This window comes from Stegastes partitus, unplaced genomic scaffold (assembly GCF_000690725.1).
Source record: "Stegastes partitus isolate 25-593 unplaced genomic scaffold, Stegastes_partitus-1.0.2 Scaffold52, whole genome shotgun sequence".
Classification (NCBI taxonomy): Eukaryota; Metazoa; Chordata; class Actinopteri; family Pomacentridae; genus Stegastes; species Stegastes partitus.
The window spans coordinates 65,258-85,301 of NW_007577783.1; the positions used below are offsets into that span (position 1 = coordinate 65,258).

Genomic DNA, 20,044 nt, shown 5'->3' on the forward strand with positions numbered 1-20,044 from the left:
TTGTTGCGGAAGTGATAACGCCTCTGACTCTTCTTCGTGACTTTGGTTCAACTGAAGCTGGAGATGCGCAGCGCCACCTGCTGGACCGGAGCCGCAAACCGCAAAACCACCTGGACTGTGACGGAATAAAATTAAAAAAAAAAAACATTTTAAAAAATCTACAAATTTTTTTTAGATGTTTATTTTTTAATTAATTTTAAATTTGTTTAATGTCTAGCATATTTAATTAATATTTATTTATTATTCATTTGTTTAAATGAATCAGAAACCATTTTAATATCTATTTTATGTTTTAAAACAAAGTAGATATTTCAAACAATTTAAATAGTCTATAATAAACATATAGTTTTGTTGTTCTATTTTTTAGTATATGCTACCACTGTTATTCAGTTGACATTTCTCAAAACAGCTAGGAAAGTAAAATAAGAAAGATAAGTGAATTATTAAAATATTTAGAATATATGCTGTTTAAAGGTGTAAAATGTGATTATGTAGAATATAATGTAATGTGCATTCAGTAGAATTTACACTTGATATATATTATTTATAACCAAATGTCTCTTTTTGTTCATTAGCTACATTATATGGATAGCGACATTATAATATTCGGTTAATATCGAGCATAGAATATATTTAGATACCAAATGACAAATGTATATTTAAAATATAATATAAAGTGCAGTGACTGGTATTTAAGACAAACTTAAAAACTATTTCCTAACTCTGTCTCCACAAGATAACATTTTAACATTTACCTTGATCTTTGACCTTGAAACCCCAGTATTATTTTTTTCCCCACATAAAAATCTTACTTTACATTCAATATTTTATATCAATAATGATATTTATGTTAACATACAGCACAGTGGAAGGAGAAAGACGCAAAAAAGTTGTTGAGATTAGGATGCAGCACAAGCAAGATATAACACAGCAGCTGAACCGTCGCTCACTTGGACCTGAACAATAATATCATTTGTAATATTACTTGTCTTAATAGTTGAGTGCAAACATTTTTTTTTGCAATATCAGTTTCAGTATCGTGTGACACGTTTAATTTTTACGTGAAATGTTTTAATTTTATGTGCAAAATATCACATGTAATGTTTCATTATGATGTGCAGTATTTCACTTTTATGTACAGCATGTCAGTGTAACGAGCAATAGTTCAATGTCATGTGAAACATTTCATTATCACATGTAGCATTTCAATTTCATGTGTAATAATAACAATGATCACATGTAACATGTGCAGTATTTCATCATGATGGATAATGCTTCATTTTCAAGTACGATATTTGAATTATATCTGCAAAATTTTGATTTCATGTCTGATATTTTAATCATATGTGCAATAGTTCACTTTTTTGGGCAAAAGTTTAATTTCATGTCAAATGTATTAATTAGATGTGCAACAATGTAATGTGCAATATTTCATTATCATGTGTGATACTACTTTACTATATCAGTGTTACTTCTTACTTTTCTAGTTTATGACCTTACTTTAGCTTACTGTTTCATACTTTCATCTTATTGCTTTTCTGCAATTTTGTTGTTTTTTTTGAGCAACATCTAGAAAATGATTTCCTTTGGGATTATTCCATAAAAATGTACTAATATTCAAACCAAATCCAAACACAATAAAAGTAGATTTTGCATTATTTTAAACTACTAATTATTGTGTAAATTTAACATTTGCTTGTTAGCAGGTAGCAAGGCAGCATCTTTAGTAGCTTGTATTTTATTGTTTATTTGACAAGGCACCATATTTCATGAAGTTTTATCTTATCAACACATAGTAACTAACGTTTAAGCAAAAAAAGAAAGGATGTTTTGCATTAATTTGAACTTGTCTTGTAGATTTATCATTTGTTTATTAGCAATCTATTGCTATCTGAGCAATATATGACAAAATAACAAGGACCAATAAAGTTTTATTTTATCAAAAAATAATAAGTTAAGTTTAAATTTAACATTTGCTTATGAGCAGGTAAGTATGCAGCATTTTTAGTAACTTGTATTTTATTGTTTTTTGAGGAGGCACTAAGTTGTGTCATGCAATTTGGGGATCAATAAAGTTTTATTTTATTAAAATATAGTAACTAAGCAAAAAAACAACAACAAAAAAACAAAAACGGAACAAACAAACAAAAAGAAAAAGAAAAAAAAGGATGTTTTGCATTAATTTGAATTTATTTCGTATATTTATCCTTTGTTTATTAGCAAGTAACCAAGCATCATGTGTCATATCATGAAACTTCTGAGCAATATCTGGCAAAATAATGTCTTTTGGGATCAATAAAGTTTTGTCTTTTCAAAATATAATCAGTAAAGTTTAAGCAAAAAAAAAGTACACATATATGTTTTGTATTAATTTGACAACTAACTATTGTGTAAATGTAACATTTGCTTATTAGCAGGTAACAAAGCAGCATTTTTAGTAACCTGTATTTTATTGTGTTTTGAGGAGGCGCTATATTTGGCATGTCATGCAATTTGGGGATCAATAAAGTTTTATTAAAATATAGTAACTAAGCAACAAAAAAAAGAAAGAAAGAAAGAAAAAAAAGGGACGTTTTGCATTCATTTGAACTACAAATTATCCTTTAACATTTGTGTCTCTGCAGGTAACTGGGCAGCATGTCATACCTGAGAAAAGGTGTGTCCCTCAGAGGCCCGCCCTCTACTGTTGGCAGCGCTAAAGTGTAATAACATTAAAGTGCAATTTCACGAGTGCGTTAAAATACGGGGTTATAATTGACTTTAATATTTAAACAACAACAACAACAACAAAAAATGTGCCCGTTAATGTTGTGCCGTTGTGTTTTGAGCGTGTGCCCCCGTTGAAAATGAACGGCGCGCTGTGCCGCCGTTGAGGACCGCTGGTTTCGGTGTGTGCACTGCCCCGGCGACCCGTGCGGTGATGGCGAGGAAACCCCGTTGACAAGGCACTGCTTTTTCATGACGGTGAGTTTCCCCTTTGAGTGTATTATAATTTTGTGATAAAAATTTCAAGGAAAAAACACACACAACCTCCTTCCTCCCTTCCTTCAGGGAGGGAAGAGAGTTTGAGCGGAGAGAAAAATCTATCCGAGACAGAACAGGGACAGTGAGAAAAATATATGAGTGGGAGAGGGAGCAGGAGGAGGAGGAGAAGGAGGGGGGAGCAAATTAAAAGTTGCCAAATGGAGATATTGGGTTTCAAGAGGAGTGAGACAGCAGTAAAAAAGGGTTTGCCTCTTAGACTCGTCTTTATGTTATGCTAATCGGGATAAATATTTATGGCTCGACGCGGTTTCGTCCTTTAGCCTTTTCGACGAATTCCTCCTAGCCGACAAAAACAGGCGTCGTCGACACCGCGGCTAGCTAACCCGAGCACAGGCCGGCGGTTTTTTGGGAAAAAAAAAAAACGGGCGACCCACGGGCGGACAAACAACCCCGCATCGAGACGCTTCGGTTCGGGGCTCGTCGAGGCAAATGTGGTTTTTGTTTCTTCCAACGGTGCTGCTGCTGTGAGATGAGCCCACGTAGAGGACGAACGAAAGCCTCCCCGAGCGGAGCAAGAAAGAAAGAAAGCACGTCAGCGGCGGCGGCGGCGACGACGACGACGGGCGTTTTTGTGCCGCCGCTCGAATGCGATTATCTTTCCGTCGATTCGGTCTATTTTTGGAAATAAAACTTGCGGGCCGAGCCGTACGTTAGCCGTCTTTTGTGTGACGGTACCGAGCGGCTCCGACTAGCTTGGCTGTTTGCGGCGACGCGAGCATGCTAGGGCGGATTTGGGACTCCGTGAATCTGGGCTCTTAAATTATACAAAATGTTTCGGGGAAAAACGCCTTTAAGTCGTGTGTTGTGATCGGTTCTGTCGTTGTGCCTGCAACTCCGATGCATTTAAGCTGCTAAATGGCGTCTTTTGGTGAATTATAGGCACTTTTAGCTCAGTTTTGTATTTTTTTTAAACCATAGCTAACGGTACGGTTTGCTCGGTGAAGCTAACGTTCACGGGCTGGAGTTACTGCTCAGCTTTCGGTGGTCCTTTTGGATTTTTTTTGGGACAAATTATTTATTATTTTACACCCAAACAGGCCACATTCGAGGCTTTTTTTGTGGAATAAAATGCTAATCGTTTTAGCTTGAAAAGGTTGCTTTTGCCTCACAGCAACTTTTGAAGGACAAAGACCAAAAAAAACACCCTCGCTCGAGAAAATATCGTTCTTTAACAGATTAAAACTCGGTTTTCTGTGTACTAGTTAACTTCAGGAGGCTGTGTTCTGTCTTTAGGAGTCACAGTAGTTCGGTTTTAACAGCCTGTTCGGTGCTGCAGCTCTTTCGGTCTTTGTTCTCGCTGAACCAAAGATGGAGGCTGGACGTGGCTCGGCTGTAAAGACAGCCTATGGCAGGGTAACAGCCATTTTGTAGCATTGCAGTTGCTTTGCACAGACAGGAACAACGACAACAACAAAAAAAACCCCACCACATTTGCCCATCACCAAAACACCGCATTCTGATTGAAACAACACATTATTCAAATGCTGGATTGGTGACCACAGTGATTTGAATTTTCTGGCATTCTCTCAGCATGTGTGCACCACATTGCCTAAATAAAGTAACTTGACAGCCATTCAAACAGTCACTCATTAGTATGCTGGATCAAATAAGTGCCAATGTGCTTGGTTTTATCCCCCCCACCACAAGTCCCTCACTTTATTGCAATGCAACAAGGGCGCCTATGTTGGCTGACACAACATAAAGCCAACACCTCTTTCAATGTAGAGATGAGGCTCCAAACAGCCATTCAAAGGTATAAATGGAGCAGGGTGGAGTTATTTACACTTAAATGCCCATTTTCACTGTGTGCAGAGAGACGACCAATGTGGGACAGCAGAGGAGGGTAATGGGTGGGAGTTTGTGTGCCAAAGCATTTGTAGGAGGGGATGAAGGCCATCCTGTCCTTCTACTTATGTACTGAATAACAAACGTGTCCCCCCGCTTCCCATTCCACACCCCTGTTTCACACACACTCATCTGTCTTTGTGCCTCTCCCGACGCTCTCACACCCTCCGTCTCACATGTACAGTTTTGTAATTGTACTAAATGCAGTTTCTCACCCTGCAGCCCAGCCTGTTACAGGAAAGAAAGGGTGTTAAATGACTGAATCCATGCTTCCTGCTGGAAATCTGTGAGTGAGATGTGCTTACTACAAATATAAAACAACACACGCTCAGCTTTTAAGCGCTCCAACATCAGAATAAAAACAAAAACAAGCGATACATTTGGCTTATTGACACTGGAAACATGAGGTGTTGGACTTCTCTCGTGGCCTCACTTGCTATCCCTTCATACTCTTTCAGGTGTCATGGATGATGAGGACGATCGCCGTCTTCTGGATATTTTAGGGTAAAGAGAAAAATAACCCTCAAATATACATAATCTCCATACCATTGCTTTATGAATAAACACACAGGGCCACACATTTTTACTTAAGCAACACCTCGACTATTCCTCTTTGAAATCAGAGCTACGACTATCTGTTCGCTCATTTTTTCCTCTTTTGTTGAATTAAGGAAGTTAATAAACCGATAGCCCATTCATTAGAGAGTTGGTGAATATTCTGTCACGTCTCAGTGGAGTTAAGCAACATCTAAGGCACACACATGTTAAAAGAAACCGATGTGACCTGTGTTAGGTTTCTGAGAGGCCCATAAAAGTCTAATTTTTACCCTTTTCAGAGATGTGGATGCACTGAATGATTATCTCCATGGCAGCAACAGCAAGTCTGTGAGTGATACTCGTACAATATATTCAAAGTTCGTCTGTGTAACTTCCTCAGTTACATCACTTGTGCCTAAAATAACTGAACAGGGTTTGATTGTTTGTGTTTTTTTTTTCTTCCCTGCAGATTGAGGAGGATGATGTGACAAATGCAGCTTATGGATCAGATGGATCCTTCTTTGGCAGCGACACCGTGAGTATACCAGTGATTACCTTGATCCAACCAAAACAAAAACAGAGTTTAGTCTGTGATTACAGATTTGGTTACAGGTGATGAATCATGTTGTAAACACAACGTTTTCTCAGGCTTGTGGTCGGATTTGAGGAGAAGCATCAATGTTTTGCTTAGTATTGAAATGATCTATGGGCACACTTTTAAGAGCCGAGGTGGGTTATGAGTGAACAAATATCTGACTAGATGACCCCAAGTTATCCTGATCAGGGAACAAAGGACATATTGTTAAAAGTTTTTGATGTAGTTTCCCTCTTTGTACAGAATGTGCTTCATATACAAAAGGTTTTCCATTTTCTTCTCCAAATGTGTCCTTCAGGCTGGCTCCAACACTAGCCTCAAAGATGGCTCTTCCACAATGGGTGAATTTGGCGAGGACTCAGCCGGGGCAGGCCTCCAGCTCTCGAGCAGCCTCTCATTCATCGAGGATGAACTGGGGGCCACGGCGTCCCCTGGAGAGGTGGATCTTGGGGGAGAGGATCAGCCCTTCGACATCCTGCAGAAGTCTCTCCTGGAGGCCGACATCACGGAGCAGACCCTGGCCCAGGAGGCCTTGTTGGACTCCCAGCCTGCTCCCACTCTGGTGCAGGCTCCTGTTCCCTTCTCCTCCCAGCTGGCCTCGGGGGGTTACGGAAGTGGGGTGGGCGTGGTGACCACGGCGACCGCTGCCTTCACCACAGGCCAGTTCCTGCAAGGAATGTCCCAGCTGCCCAATGGCTCCGCCCAGCACATCCAGGTGTTGGGCTCATTTGGGGCAGGTGGTGGGGTGATGACTCTGAGCAGCTTGGAAAGGACTCCTCAGATTGTGCTAAGGCCGGGGGTGTCTGTAGCTCCGGCAGGGAGCGCGGCAGGGGGGCAGGTGTTTGCCCCTACACAAGGTCAAGTAGGCCAAGTGGGCCTACCCTTCAAAAATATCCCCCTTCAGAACATAATCATCCAGAGAGGCCCAGGAGGGACCCAGACTCTTGTTAGACCAATCCAGCCTAAACCCCTTCAAACGGGGCCTCAGACTGTATACAGCCTTGGTCTTCAGCCCACTCCCACCACCATGGCTAACGTAGTGAACGCTAACACTGTGGCTCCCGGGGCTCAGTACACAGCCAATGGCTCCATCGTAGTGCAACCGCCTCTGGAGCAGCAACAAGCACAGACCCAAACTAATATACCACCTGGACAGTTCTTACTGCCCAGCTCTCTGGCGCTCACTCCGTCCAACACCATCCACAACGGCCCCGCAGACCCCAACGCGAACACTCTAATTACCAGTCAAAACACAGTGCAGATTGTTGCAGGGCAGAGCTTCACTGCACCACCAGGGGGTCAGCTGATTCTGAATCAGGGAGTTGTGAGCGGGAGTCAGGTTGGAGGGGGCGTAACTCAGACGTGGACGGGAGTTTCTTGTGCGAGCTCCAACCCCGTTCAAACATCGTGCGCTCCCGGGCGGCTCACGCTGGTGGGCGCGGCGACGGCGGGGATCGGCAGTCAAGGCCAAGTGACGGCTAGTCCTGTGCAGCGCCTCCTAGTGACTCAATCCCAGAACTGCGCCTCTCTGTCGCCTTTACCTGGTGGCGTGACGCAGGAACAACAGGACTACAGACAGGTACAAATGCAAGTTAATGGTGGCGGCTCATTAATTCTGACTTTGTTGGTTTTTCGTGTGTGACTTTCCTGTTTTATTTTTCAGAATTCTTCATCACCGGCTTTTAAACAGGCACACCTCGGCAGCATCCATGGTAACAGAGGCTTTAATCGCATTTCAGTGTCATATTTTGAAAAATATTGTACGCGTGAGATTCTTCTGCTGCACTTTTACCTGATCGTGTTGTTTGTTTGATCATTTTTAGTCATGAAAACCATGACACAGGACTCAACGCTTAACTCTGAGGTATGGTAGTCATTTACTTATCACGTCTGTGTGTAGTTTAAGGTGGAGCAGGCTAATTGGAAGGACATCTAATGTGACAATTTGGTTTGTTTGTCTTCACAGCCCAGTGCGCAGAAGAGGCTTATCCTTCCACCGCTTACAAGAGGAGAAATGTGAGTTGTTGTTTTTTTTGTTGTTGTTGACATTTTCGACATTTGATTGGATTATCATTCAGCCATTGAGCAGGCATGTCTCTTCCTGTTATTTCCAAAGGATTTTACAACAGTTGAGGAAGGATCATGCTGGAGTTCAGACCCCAGATCGAAGACAGTTCAAGTCGATCGATGACGCGCTGCTCCGACTTCTCCCGTACCACGTGTTCCAGGGAGCTCCACCGAGCCAGGATGAGTTCTCACAAGGTACATAAAGCAGCTCTGTGTGCTGTGAAAGTAAAATCCTAGTTTCTAGAGTAAAACTGCTTTCACTTAAATCTTGTTTTGTGTTCCTAGTGGATGAGGAATTTGAAGTAGTTGCGAGTCATGTGCTGAAGAGAACCCACGCCATGGTCAACAAATACAGACGCCTACTGATGGTGGAAGCGGAGGTAGGTCCACACACAAGCAGGTGGTTGTACGTACATACAGTACGTGTGTGGCGTGTTGTGACTTGCACAGGGCTGACAGGCTGCCTCTTCCTGCCCTGCAGCGTTCCAGTCCGTCATCAGAAATGGTGATGATCGACAGGACCTTCAACCAAGAGGAGCGCAGCAACCTGACGCAAGACAAACGCATGGTACTAGTGGATCCAGGTAAAAGAAGAACAACAGTCGAGTAAAGATTATTTGAAGCAAATGATTTGTTCACAGTAAAGCTTTATTGAATTCTTTCTGGTTTACAGACAACTTCTTGGAGGACTTTTGCTGTGGGATGAAATCCAAACATTTCCAAGACCCCTGCCCCCCTCAGCCGATGTCCGACTGCAGTTGGAATCAGTCGGAAGGAGGCTCTACGGAGCCACCGTACAGGACAGACTCCCAGCCCGGGTATGGAGACCCGGGAGGGGGCGGGGCTGTCGGACCGGCTTCAACAGAGAGACTCCACCCGCCACACCTAGAAAACAAGAGCGTGCTGGAACTGAAGAGATCCCAGCAGCGCTTCGGGCCCAGCAGCGCCGGCAACAACAGCCTGGTCGCTGCCAACAGCTACCCCCAAGGTAAACCCTCGCATTTTGCAGCAGCAACAGCGTCGGGAGGACAGACGCACTACCAGCTGTCCTCCCACCCGATGCAGCCCCAGTACGCCCCTCAGCTCACCTCACCCCCTCACCCCGACACCGATTCTGCTCTGGAGGCGGCGGTCAACAGCATCCTGGAATGTTAAGACTGATATCATCCCCGGTGTATCATTTCAACTCCTGTTGCGTGTTTGCGTGTACTTTTTTTATTTGATGTCAAACTGATCTTGTAATGTTCGTTTTACGCCCCAGAGCCCTGTGTGAAGAGAGGTCAGCTCTTCTTTCAGGTCTATGATCTTGGTGATACGCGGCCATGTAGCATGTATGTATTTTGCTGTGTTTATTTTTTTTTTAAACGAGGCATTACGTCGGCGAGTCTGTCGAGTTGTTAGGCGAACACAGGCACTTACAGTTACCTATAGAGATCCGGGATTGTGTGCAATGCAATAGACTAACAGATGCAAAATGTTGTTTTATTTTTCTTTAAAGCGGTAGAGTCTGCAGCAACGTTGCAGCACTGAATGAACGAGTGCTCCTCTCTTCACACACCAGTTAATATTTAGTGCCAGTTGATGACTCCCCCCCTTTGCCCTACCTTTGCTGAACAACAGGGATGAGGAGGAGGAGGAGGAGGAGGAGGGACAACGTGATGACTCGGTGCCTGACTCTAGGTTTTTATATGGAAGTGTTTACATGAAGAAGCTCTATTCAGAAACATCCATTCACTTGTTTCCTCCCCGCAGAACAGCGTGCACACACACACACATGCTTTTGTACGCCGTAGGTTTTCCTTCACATTCACACAGACAAATTGCACTAAACATACTGTCGCTCATTTCAGGAACTAGGCTCAACAGAATGTGAACATTTGGAACTGAACCAAAATCGATTTGCCTGCTTTCAGCTGCCTGCAACAAGGACAACCTCTGACTCACACTAGAAACCCGTCAAACTAGTCACAGAAGACTCATAAAGTAGTGTTACAGTACTCAGCAGTGCTCTCTTTCTTCTGCTTAAGTCACACTTTCTTTGGCGTTTTTTTTTTCTTTCTTCTTTTGTACCTTAAAGGTATGCAAGTCCCGACACAGACGGAACAAATCTTTATCTCGACCACTTTGATCGTTCACAGCGAGTTTGTGTCCGTGGAGCTAAGACCTCAGATTGAGGAAGATATGTTAGAATATGCTGAATGAATCCTTTTTTTTATTTCCTCATTTTTAGAAATGACTTAATTAAAAACAGAGGACTGTTGGCTGTGACGTGTTCTCCAGGACAGAACGGTCGCAGTGTGAATGGACGGTCATTGATTGTACGTGTTTGTCTGCCTTCTGCATATAATTCTATACTGATCATATCGTTCTATGCTTTACTACCTTGACACGTCTGTCGGTGTGTGTGAGTGTGTTAATCTGCATCCATGCACACAGGCCTGTTGTTTTCATGTATCTGGGTAGTTTGATTACCATATGTTTGACTTTAAGCATTTTCTCAGTTCCCCGGGATGTTTTGAAGCATTTCTCACATTTCCTCTCTTTTCCCTCTCAGCAGCGCAACCAAAACTAATAGAGAGAGAGCGTGGCCTCGTCCAGAATCCCCCCTCGGCTTTTATTTATTTGTTTTTAAATTCATGTGGCTGTTTATGTGAAGCAGCTTTTCTTCCGAAGCCGGAACAACTCCAGTTATGTTCTGGTTTGGTCTGTTTTTGAGTTTTGTCGTTAACAGCCAAAACTTAGCTTACTGTGATACGTCATTACGATGAATCCTAAACGTTGGCGTTTTTGTTTTTTTTTTTGGAATTGCAAATGAATCTACTGAAATCTGCACTGTGGTGTAAGCGAGAGCGGTGGGTTCTGCCGAGCCCAGCACAGGACCAAAGCTTAGGTTAAATGTGTCGCATACTCTCGGGGTGGATTCTGGACGGCGCCACCTTCCTCTTATGAACATGTCTGTGAAATATGCTTGCTAGTAGGCTACAGGAGAAGACTGAAGGCCTTTTAAATGGGGTAATAGAGAACCCATCTGTCGTTTTTTTTTTTCTTTTATCGAGTGCCAGTGGCCATCGCAGCCTGCCTGTATCTTTGCCTCAACCCTTGCAGACCTCTTCTATCTACTGAGAAAACTGGGCTCTCTGCTTTGAAAGTAAATCTCGAAGGGTCAAGTGAGATTTTTGCTCCTTCAAGTGACTGCTGCAAGATTTTGTGCCTCTACAGCACTTAGATCCACGAGGACGTTCCTTTTTTGCTTAAAGTAGGGACGTGTCCGGCGTTGTGTTATCTGGATGCATATCACGGTCTCGAGGGCCTGCTTGGAACATACTGTGCTTTTTCTCCCCCGTTTTATTTAGTGCAGAGAGTTCTTCTTCTTCTTCTTCTGCCTCCATTTTCACTGTTGTTTTGTCCCACTTGATTTGTATAGTTTGTTGTTTTGTACAAAAATGAAAAGTTAAAACACAAAATATTTATAATTTTTGTATGGAGAGAAAAAAAAAAAGAATGTAAGAAAATGGAAATTATTTTTTATTGTGTTGGCTACGAAGCGATGTCAGGAGAAATCATTACAACAACAACAACAACAAACAAATGCTGTCATTTCTTCATTTAATGTGTGTTCACTACAGCAAGGACAGTCAACAATAAATTCATTTTGAATACGACAACAAACTGGTCCGGTCCGGCTGAGAACCTCCTTCAGTGTCCCTCCATTACTATTCTGTGAGCGTTCACATGCTGGCGCTGATGGACTAAGCATGCATAATCACATCATGTGACTGAGGAAGCATTTGCAAAAGAAAAACAGATTTGTAACCCTCTGCTACACAGATACAATCTTTTCACACAGATACCGATGTCGGGACATTTAGATTTTATGTTCCTCTGCACGGCGGCTGCCAGAGTAACGTTTTATCAAGTTAAAAATCTGCTGGTTCCCTTTAATCCTCTCGTGGACGCCGGCACCAGTGCCTCTGCACAAAAGAGCAAAGAAAACTGTGCATAGCTGACATGAGGCAGCCCGGCCCGTTGGGTTTTAGCAACACGACCCAACAGTGACACCTAGTGGAGCCCGTGGGACGCACAGTGGGGCTTTTAGACACGACGACTACATCTGATTAACTCACAAAAAAACCTAATAAAAAGTCATGCTATCTCTTCAAACATAAATAAAACACACTCGTTGATATGATAAATAGGATAAACGTGGTCATTTCTACAGTAACAGCCGCACACGCAGGCTTTCTGTTTAACAAAAAGACAAACGCAGCATGTAAATGGTCTGACTTAGAGAAATCTAGAAAATCTAATTTCTATCCTTGTGGTTAGAAAAGGGTTAAATTTTAGGCAAAGATGTTTTGAGCTGATAATCTGGTGACAAATTGTCCAACGCTGAGTTAATCCACACCTCAGTCAGGTGTGGCTTTAAAGGACGACGATCGGAGAACGTGACCAGCACACAGACACTCCTGTAGAAAAATAACGCCTAGAAATGCAGCTTAACGCTAATGACACGACGACGAGGCTGCTGACGGGCCCTTCAACGTCCATGACTATACCAGTTATTATGTAAGAAACCATTTCACACCACTGCTCTGGATGGGCGACAGCTTGGTCCCTTGAAGATGTTTGGTAGCTTCATTGAGTGGGATCAACAACCTGATTAACTCCCTGCACATGTGTGTCTTGTTCCTGACTTGTGATTTCTGGTTTATGACCCCACTCTATACCTGCACAGTATCATGTCCGATACAGTCATGACAACAAAAAAGAAAAAGAAGAAAAGCTAGATAATAAAATGATACCTGCTGCATTTATATCTTAGGTTCCCTGGACAGCTGAGGATTTATTATCGGTCCCTTTAAGGTTAAACGTTCCACATTTTGGGATTTGTTTTGTCGTGACACTGAGTTGGATCGATACCACTTTCAGATTTGTTCAGCTCATAAAGCTGCAGTTGCTTTGCATAGCGACTACGGATAAACAGCTAACCTGGTAACACAATCTGCCCACCAGCACCACTTAAACTCACTCATTAACTTGCTCTATATTGTTGCTGATGATGGTGATGACATGACTCCATCTGCTTCCAGCAAAGTTAATTAGAAACTCTACGTTCAGCCTCTACTTGAAGCTAAGCTAACTAGCTGCTGGCCCAGCTACACGTCGATATCCAGAAATCAGTTCAAACAAAAAGATCAATTCATCATCCGTGTCCACCGAACATTAGAGGACCCACAAGTTCCTGAATCGTCCCTCAGACTCGTCCCTCCCTGGTCCTCAGTGGTACTTTCTCCAGCGATCCAACTCTGGAACGACAAAAAAGTCACCAACAAGTTTATCTCCACATCTTATCAGACACCTCACTGAGAGCGAGCCGCAGACTTACTGATGTGAGGGTAGCTCCAGATGTAGCTCATCACACAGTATCCCACCAACAGCATGCCCAGTCCGGCCACGCCGCCTTTCTTCACGTCAATGTACTTCCTGTAATACCACTGCCAGCCTGCACGGAGCACGGAGAGAGAAGAAGTCTTTAAATGAAAGGAACGGTTGTTTGTTGAGCTTTGTGTGAGGAGACAGATCTCACTTTGCACCTGGTTAGCTTAGCTTAGCAACTATCAGCGTAGAAATAATCAAATCCACCTAAAAGCAACTCAGCGGTTCTCAAACTTTTTGAGTCACGACCCCCAAGATAACAGAAGTTTGTGTTTGTGACCCCAGTTTGTGCATTAATGTGTTAAAAGTTCATGTGTTTATTCCCCAGATTAATCTCTTTACATTAACACATTAATTATCTATTGAATGAATGCATGAATTCGATTAATTTCAAACAAATAAAAGGGAAAAAATATAAAAACAAAAGAAAATAATTTTTAAAAAAAGCAAAAAAGAATAATATCTCATAATCAAATCATAATATTAACAAGTTCGAAAAAGGAGCGGGAAGATACTTTTCATTTTGACAGCCCTAATACACATTTATTTGATAAATGTAGCCTTTATTTATTTATTTTTCTTTTTTTTAAAACAATAATCTGGCGACCCCCCTTGAAATTATCTTGGGTCCCACATGGGGGTCCCGAACCCCAGTTTGAGAACCACTGCCCTAAATAACATGTCATATCTTGTTTGGGAAATCTGTAGAACAAACTGATGCGTAAAAATGACGTGTTGAGGCCTTTCAGGAAGTCAGAGCGCACAGACTCCAGGCTGGTGTTTATCTTCTCGTCTAGCTTTGAGCAGAAACACTGGATAAGCACCAGCAGACACACAACCAGGAGGTCTGCTGGTTTGCTGCAGCTCCCAATGCTGTGTTTGCACCTTGTGTCAGGCGAGTGAGACGCTGACCTCTCTGCACCATGTCCACCACTTCTCTGGGGCGGCTCGGCGTTCTGCAGGCCATCCACTCGGGCAGCTTCCTCAGCGTCACCTGTCCAAGACGCTGCTGGGCCAGAACTCCTGCAAGTCATAAAGAGTTGATACACCGACAGGCAAATACGCAAAAAAACCTCCTCTCTCATTACAGTAGGGCTGAACGTCGTTAATACTAGCGTCGGCCTGTCTGTTAGTAACTCACTGAAGATTTCAAACAGGTTTTTCTACAAAAGTTTGCTGAAAAATAGTTTAAAATAACGATTTAAATCTGAACAACACTGTCTGATTAAGAAACAAGACGAGCAGCTAACATCTATTTTCATTACCTGCCATTTATTTTCTCAATCAATCAACTACTTGAGCGGCAATAAATAAGAAAACTGGGAAAAATGATTTGTTCTCCCTTGAAAACAGACCCAAAGATATGCTTCACTATAGACGATTCTCTCATTTAATGTTTCGTGTGCGCTCAAAGATGCTGCACTTAATGACGGCTTCCATTTTTTTTCTGCTTGTCCAGTTATTGCAGAATCTAAATCAATGACATAATGAGAAATAAAACTGGAGATTTCAGGCTTTCGTACCTGAACAGTTGCTGAGATATTGTCATTCAATCACAGCCTCACATTTCAATGCAGGAGAAAATTTGCTGTAAGTTGCTTTCTAAACAAAAGTATTCTAAATATCAAGCTATAATTTCACAGATATCTTTAGAAATATCCATATTTTATGCTGTGCAAACTTCTGGCCAGTCACACGTGATCAAGCAGAAATTGTTGGAAACATCTGAAGATTTGAGAGGGAACGCCATCGCTGCAAAGTTCACAACTGGCTGCAGCTCTAAACAGGAATCTGACAACATGAAATTGACACGTGGCAGTTTAACTATCCAGCCGTACTTCTTTCCGTCCTCTACTGACCTTCAGGTGAACGCTCAGCCGCTTTTCGTTCCCCGACCTCGAGCTGCAACCTCTCTGCTCCGTCCACCCTCGCAGGCAGAGTTTGTTGCACACGAGGGAAATGAAGATGGCTGGTAGACTGGCTGAGCGGCGGTGAAGCTGCGAGGAGTCCCGTCATGCGATAGCCCACCTTCAGCCCCTCACTCAGGCTGGCTGCAGGTGGAGGAAGCGAGGCCGGAGCAGAGAGGAGGGGAGTTGGAGCGGTTGGTTCTGGTCGGTCCTGCAGAGCGATTAAAGCTGCTTGTTTAGACTGGGAAGCTTTTGTCTTAACTGGTTTTACGTCTGCATGTTCTGACAGAGGTACCGAGCAGCTAACAGCATCTTTCCGGTTCTCAGTTGCTTCGATCTGGTTCAGGATGCTCGACCTGCCGGACTGACGGAGTCCGTTACCTCGACCCAGCGTGGATTTAACGTCCTGGAGCGTAATCTTTCCCGGTTTCAAGAACGGCTCATTCACAGATAAACCCTGAACCTCCTCTTCGCTGTCCTCCCAGAAGCCTCTTGCATGAGGCGTTGTGCTGGTTTTGTTCACCTTCGCGCCCAGAAAGTCAGAAGCATGTGTGGTGGTGGAAGGGGACTGCACGACCTTCTGAGGCTTTGACGTCTTCTTTTTAAGGGCATCTTTGGGTTTGGAGTCTGCAGGTAGCAGAGAAAGGCCCTGAGCTGAACCCGATGGCAGCGTTTCCTCTTTAACCTGGCCAGACTTTGCAGCTTCGATCAAGGCACGGAGGCTCGGCTTCTTTGGCTTAGAGACGACAGAAAACAGAGGCGGAGATGTTGACGAGGAAAGGGCGGCGGCCTTGATTTGATCAGTTAACTTCTGTTTCTTCTTCGTCGCTGCTGGTGGAAGTGAAGGAGGACTCAGGGACGTATTGGCTGGTGTTGATGATGCAGACACATCTCCGCCCTTCTCAGCTTGCAGACCTGTTGTCTCCGGCCGTGTGGACTTCTTTCCCTTTGCTGCTGCTTTGGATGAAGCCGCAGTCAGCTGGGAGGACGTCTGACCTGCTGCGATGTCATGTTTGGTTGGAGGCGTTTTGGCGCTCGCTGCTGCTCTGCAGTGTGGCAGGTGGCTCTTCAACCTTTTGTACGTTTTCCCACAGAATGGACACACCTCTGGAACAATGGCACAGTGAAGACAAGTGAGGATAAAACAAGCACAGTAGGATCAAAAACAACTTAACAATGTACATGTCCTTGATTTTTAAAAAAAATATATTCCAGTTATTTTGCAATGTTTCTTCTGGAAACCTTGAACCTCGGCTTTTATGTGGACGCTACTTTGCAATGCACCGACATCCCCAAACAGCACCTCAAAAACTGCTCATGAGTGGCTCGAGGAACACGACAAAGAGCCTCCAAACTCCCCAGATCCTGAGTTTCTAAGCATCAAACACTTGTAGACTATTAAGCACCAATTTGTGCCTTTTCTACATCAATTTATGGTGAAAGTGTCTTTACTTGTTCAAAAGAAAACACAAAATTCAGGTACTCCTAGCAAACTTAGCAGCGATTTTACAAGATGAAAGCTCTTTGCTTCTCTTCTTTCATTTCACCGTGTTCCTCTGAAGCGGCTGAAACAATCAGGCTGATATTCTGCACTTTCATGTCAACCACAGAGTTTAATGAAAAGTCCAAACACGTCTGTACAAGACGCATCTGCTGCATCCGTCCTGAGATCAACGCCTATTCCTGTGTCCATGCCCCGATGAGTCAGAGCTGCACAATATCTGGAAGGCGGTTTTAATGTTGTGGCTGATCAGCGTGCGACAAAGAAACACATCAGACTATGAGCTGACTGATCAGATTTTAAACTCAGCTTCTTTCCCATTATTGGTATCAGAATTTTTTTTTTGACTGATTACCGAATAAATCCATCCATCCATCATCTCTACACCTTAATCCTCACTCGGGTCATGGGGGGCGGAGTCTATCCCAGCTGACTCAGGGTGAAGGCACCTGGACAGGTAACCAGTCTATCACAGGGCTACACTTAGAGACAGACAACCAAGCACACTCACATTCACACCTACGGACAATTTAGAATCACCAATTAACCTCAACATGTTTCTGGACTGTGGGAGGAAGCCGGAGAACCCAGAGAGAACCCACACTGCACGAGGAGAACATGCAAACTCCACACAGAAAGATCCCAGGTGCCCACACCAGGACGCGAACCGGCGACCTTCTAGCTGTGAGGCAACGATGCCAACCACCGCCCCAATTTAAAAATGCCCTCCTGACTGGTAGCTGCTACTCTGTGGTCTCAGGCCATAAACCGTCTACAGCACATCACAGTGACCTGCTGTCAGCACTGAAGGATGAAAGTTAAAATGTTCACACATGCAAAACATAAACCAGTGAAGGTACGGAGTTGGTCTTATTCTTAGTTTTGACACCAACATTGTCATTTTTTCTGCAAATGCGCAGCTTCGGAAATAATGACGAAACCACAGCGACCACCAGCGCGTTCTGTCTGCTGCTTTGTGGTTCTTGGTGACGTCGTTCCACGCTTTCTTCTTCGGGCGGTGATGACAAGTGTTTTGCTGATTTCAAGAAAGTTAGCAACGGTTCTTTGACTATGTCCCTCTTCACGAGTCAGGTGTGTAGTCATCTCACAGACTGACAGTTTGGATTGTCTGTTGACTTTACATCCACACATTATGCACAAACCACTGGTGACTCAAAATAAAATTCACCCATCTTATGTGAATTTGGAAATGTTACTCATATTTTTAACATAATTTATCGTGTACATTGAACATTATAAGATTTTTTCCCCTGTAGTTTAGAAGATGTTGGAATTTTTTAACCACAAGTTTAACAAATTTCAAATTTTTATTATGTTTAAGGCCTGTTGTGTGAAGAAAACGGCAAAAGGTCTCATAATTAAAGCTGTGTATTGGCTTTAAAAGAACAAAAAAAGCTCATTAAACAAGGTGAAGCCTTTTATAGGAGGAAATGTTTTGCATTTTTATTGCTCAGACTATAAACACAGCTGCTCATTTATTTTTTGATCACGATCCAGCCACTGTTTTTAGCTCCAGCTGCATAAAAACTGATGACAGTGTAAATACTATATTTAGTATTTCTATTCTATTCAAAAATACCAGTAAACATCCAGCTTGTGTTCTGACCTGTAGCGTTCAAGAAAAACAGCCTCTAAGTCAGTGGTTCTTAAACTTTTTGAGCCATGACCCCCAAAGATAACATCAGTTTGTGTTCCCCAATTTGAATTATTAATATCTCACGAGTAGTAATTTTGATGCTAAAGCGTTAAAAATTAATGTGTTACTTCCAGAGATTAATCTCTTTACATTAACACATTAATTTTCTTTTGCATGAATGAATGAATTGAATTTATTCCAAACAAATGAAAAAAAATTATAAAAACAAAAGAAAATAAGTTTGAAAAGAGCAAAAAAAAAGAATAATATCTTATAATCAAATCATATTTACAAGTTCAAAAAAGGAGTAGGAAGAAGTAGACACTTGATTTTGACAGCCCTAATACACATTTATTTGATAAATGTAGGCTTTATTTATTTTTATCTTTTACAATGATCTGACGACCCCCTGAAATTATTATGGGACCCCCATTGGGGTCCCGACCCCCAGTTTGAGAACCACTGCTCTAGACGAGGACATACACGGTTTTCATAGTTCGGCAGTTCGGTTCCAACAACGATAATAATACACAAGTCTAAATACTGTTAGTTGTGATTAGTGGTCTCTGTGCTTTCTGGGTCACAGACGGTTCGGACTCACCGGAGCTCATTTCGTCTGTCGGCTGGACGCATGTTCCGACAGTCGGACCAGAAAACCCACCAGTTACCCTAAAACTTCATCAATCACCACATTCAGCCGCGGTTTGTGCCACTTTTAACCTCTTCTGGTTCGACTTTTCACGTGCAGGGTCGTAACCGTGTTATGAGGCGGAAGACCCCTGTTTAGGTGTCCCGTCAGAAGCCTGACTGTAAATCACTAAAACCGCCGCTTAACGTAAACTGATTTGAATAATTTCCGTTTAAATCAACGGTTTTATTTATGTATTTATTTGTTAATAACGGGGCCGTGTGATGCGCAGCTGAACCGGTACAGTCGTGTCTGGACACGCGGGGCTCCGTTCGAGTGGGTGTGGTGCGTCGACGCGAGTGCAGATGATTCACTCCTCCCGGCTTCCGTCTTTGTGTAAATCCCCAAACATACCGACACAGTTTTGGTGAAGTTCGCGAAAAAGAAAAAAAAAGCAACACAAAACCACAAACTGTTGACACTTATGTCACGGGAAAATTTGATTCACGCCCCCCCAGTCGTGTTCATCATAGTTTCTGGAAGACATTGAAATTATTACCTAAAAAAAATCCACCTTAATACTGCTCAGTTTTTATCTTGTTCTGAAATGAGCGTTAGAATTAAGCATTAATTTCAATATCTTTTGGTTAAATTAGCTGCTGTTTGCTTTCCTCAGCTGTCATGTTTTGTTAATTAATATTTTATGACTTAAGCAGACCAGGAACTGAGTTGGAGTTTCATAGGAAATCCCATTGATGTGTCTAATAAAGGCTTTATTGTACATATCTACGGGAAATCCCTCCAAGAAGTTCCAGAGAAATGTCAT

At 42.8% G+C, this 20,044-nt stretch overlaps 2 protein-coding genes across 5 annotated transcripts; one reads left to right on the forward strand and one right to left on the reverse strand.

The window, feature by feature from the left end:
- Positions 1-2,722: 2,722 nt before the first annotated feature.
- Positions 2,723-11,510, forward strand: bicral (BICRA like chromatin remodeling complex associated protein). 3 transcript variants are annotated; one of them, XM_008275459.1, is made up of 13 exons: positions 2,723-2,964; positions 5,113-5,176; positions 5,349-5,394; positions 5,727-5,775; positions 5,897-5,962; positions 6,321-7,601; positions 7,686-7,734; positions 7,846-7,886; positions 7,989-8,038; positions 8,139-8,284; positions 8,375-8,469; positions 8,571-8,673; positions 8,763-11,510. In XM_008275459.1, exons 3-13 carry the CDS (start codon positions 5,354-5,356, stop codon positions 9,242-9,244), a joined length of 2,403 nt encoding a protein of 800 aa, XP_008273681.1. In that variant the 5' UTR covers positions 2,723-2,964; positions 5,113-5,176; positions 5,349-5,353; the 3' UTR covers positions 9,245-11,510. The 3 variants fall into 3 exon arrangements, with proteins under 3 accessions (XP_008273681.1, XP_008305277.1, XP_008305276.1); XM_008307055.1 differs by lacking the exon at positions 2,723-2,964 and adding an exon at positions 3,161-4,398; XM_008307054.1 differs by lacking the exon at positions 2,723-2,964 and having other exon boundaries at positions 3,161-5,176.
- An 83-nt stretch (positions 11,511-11,593) lies between these two features.
- Positions 11,594-19,364, reverse strand: LOC103352802 (uncharacterized). 2 transcript variants are annotated; one of them, XM_008275461.1, is made up of 5 exons: positions 19,192-19,364; positions 15,385-16,539; positions 14,438-14,548; positions 13,476-13,592; positions 11,594-13,395 (listed from the first exon to the last, which is right to left on the reverse strand). In XM_008275461.1, exons 1-5 carry the CDS (start codon positions 19,199-19,201, stop codon positions 13,367-13,369), a joined length of 1,422 nt encoding a protein of 473 aa, XP_008273683.1. In that variant the 5' UTR covers positions 19,202-19,364; the 3' UTR covers positions 11,594-13,366. The 2 variants fall into 2 exon arrangements, with proteins under 2 accessions (XP_008273683.1, XP_008273682.1); XM_008275460.1 differs by having other exon boundaries at positions 14,411-14,548.
- Positions 19,365-20,044: the final 680 nt, after the last annotated feature.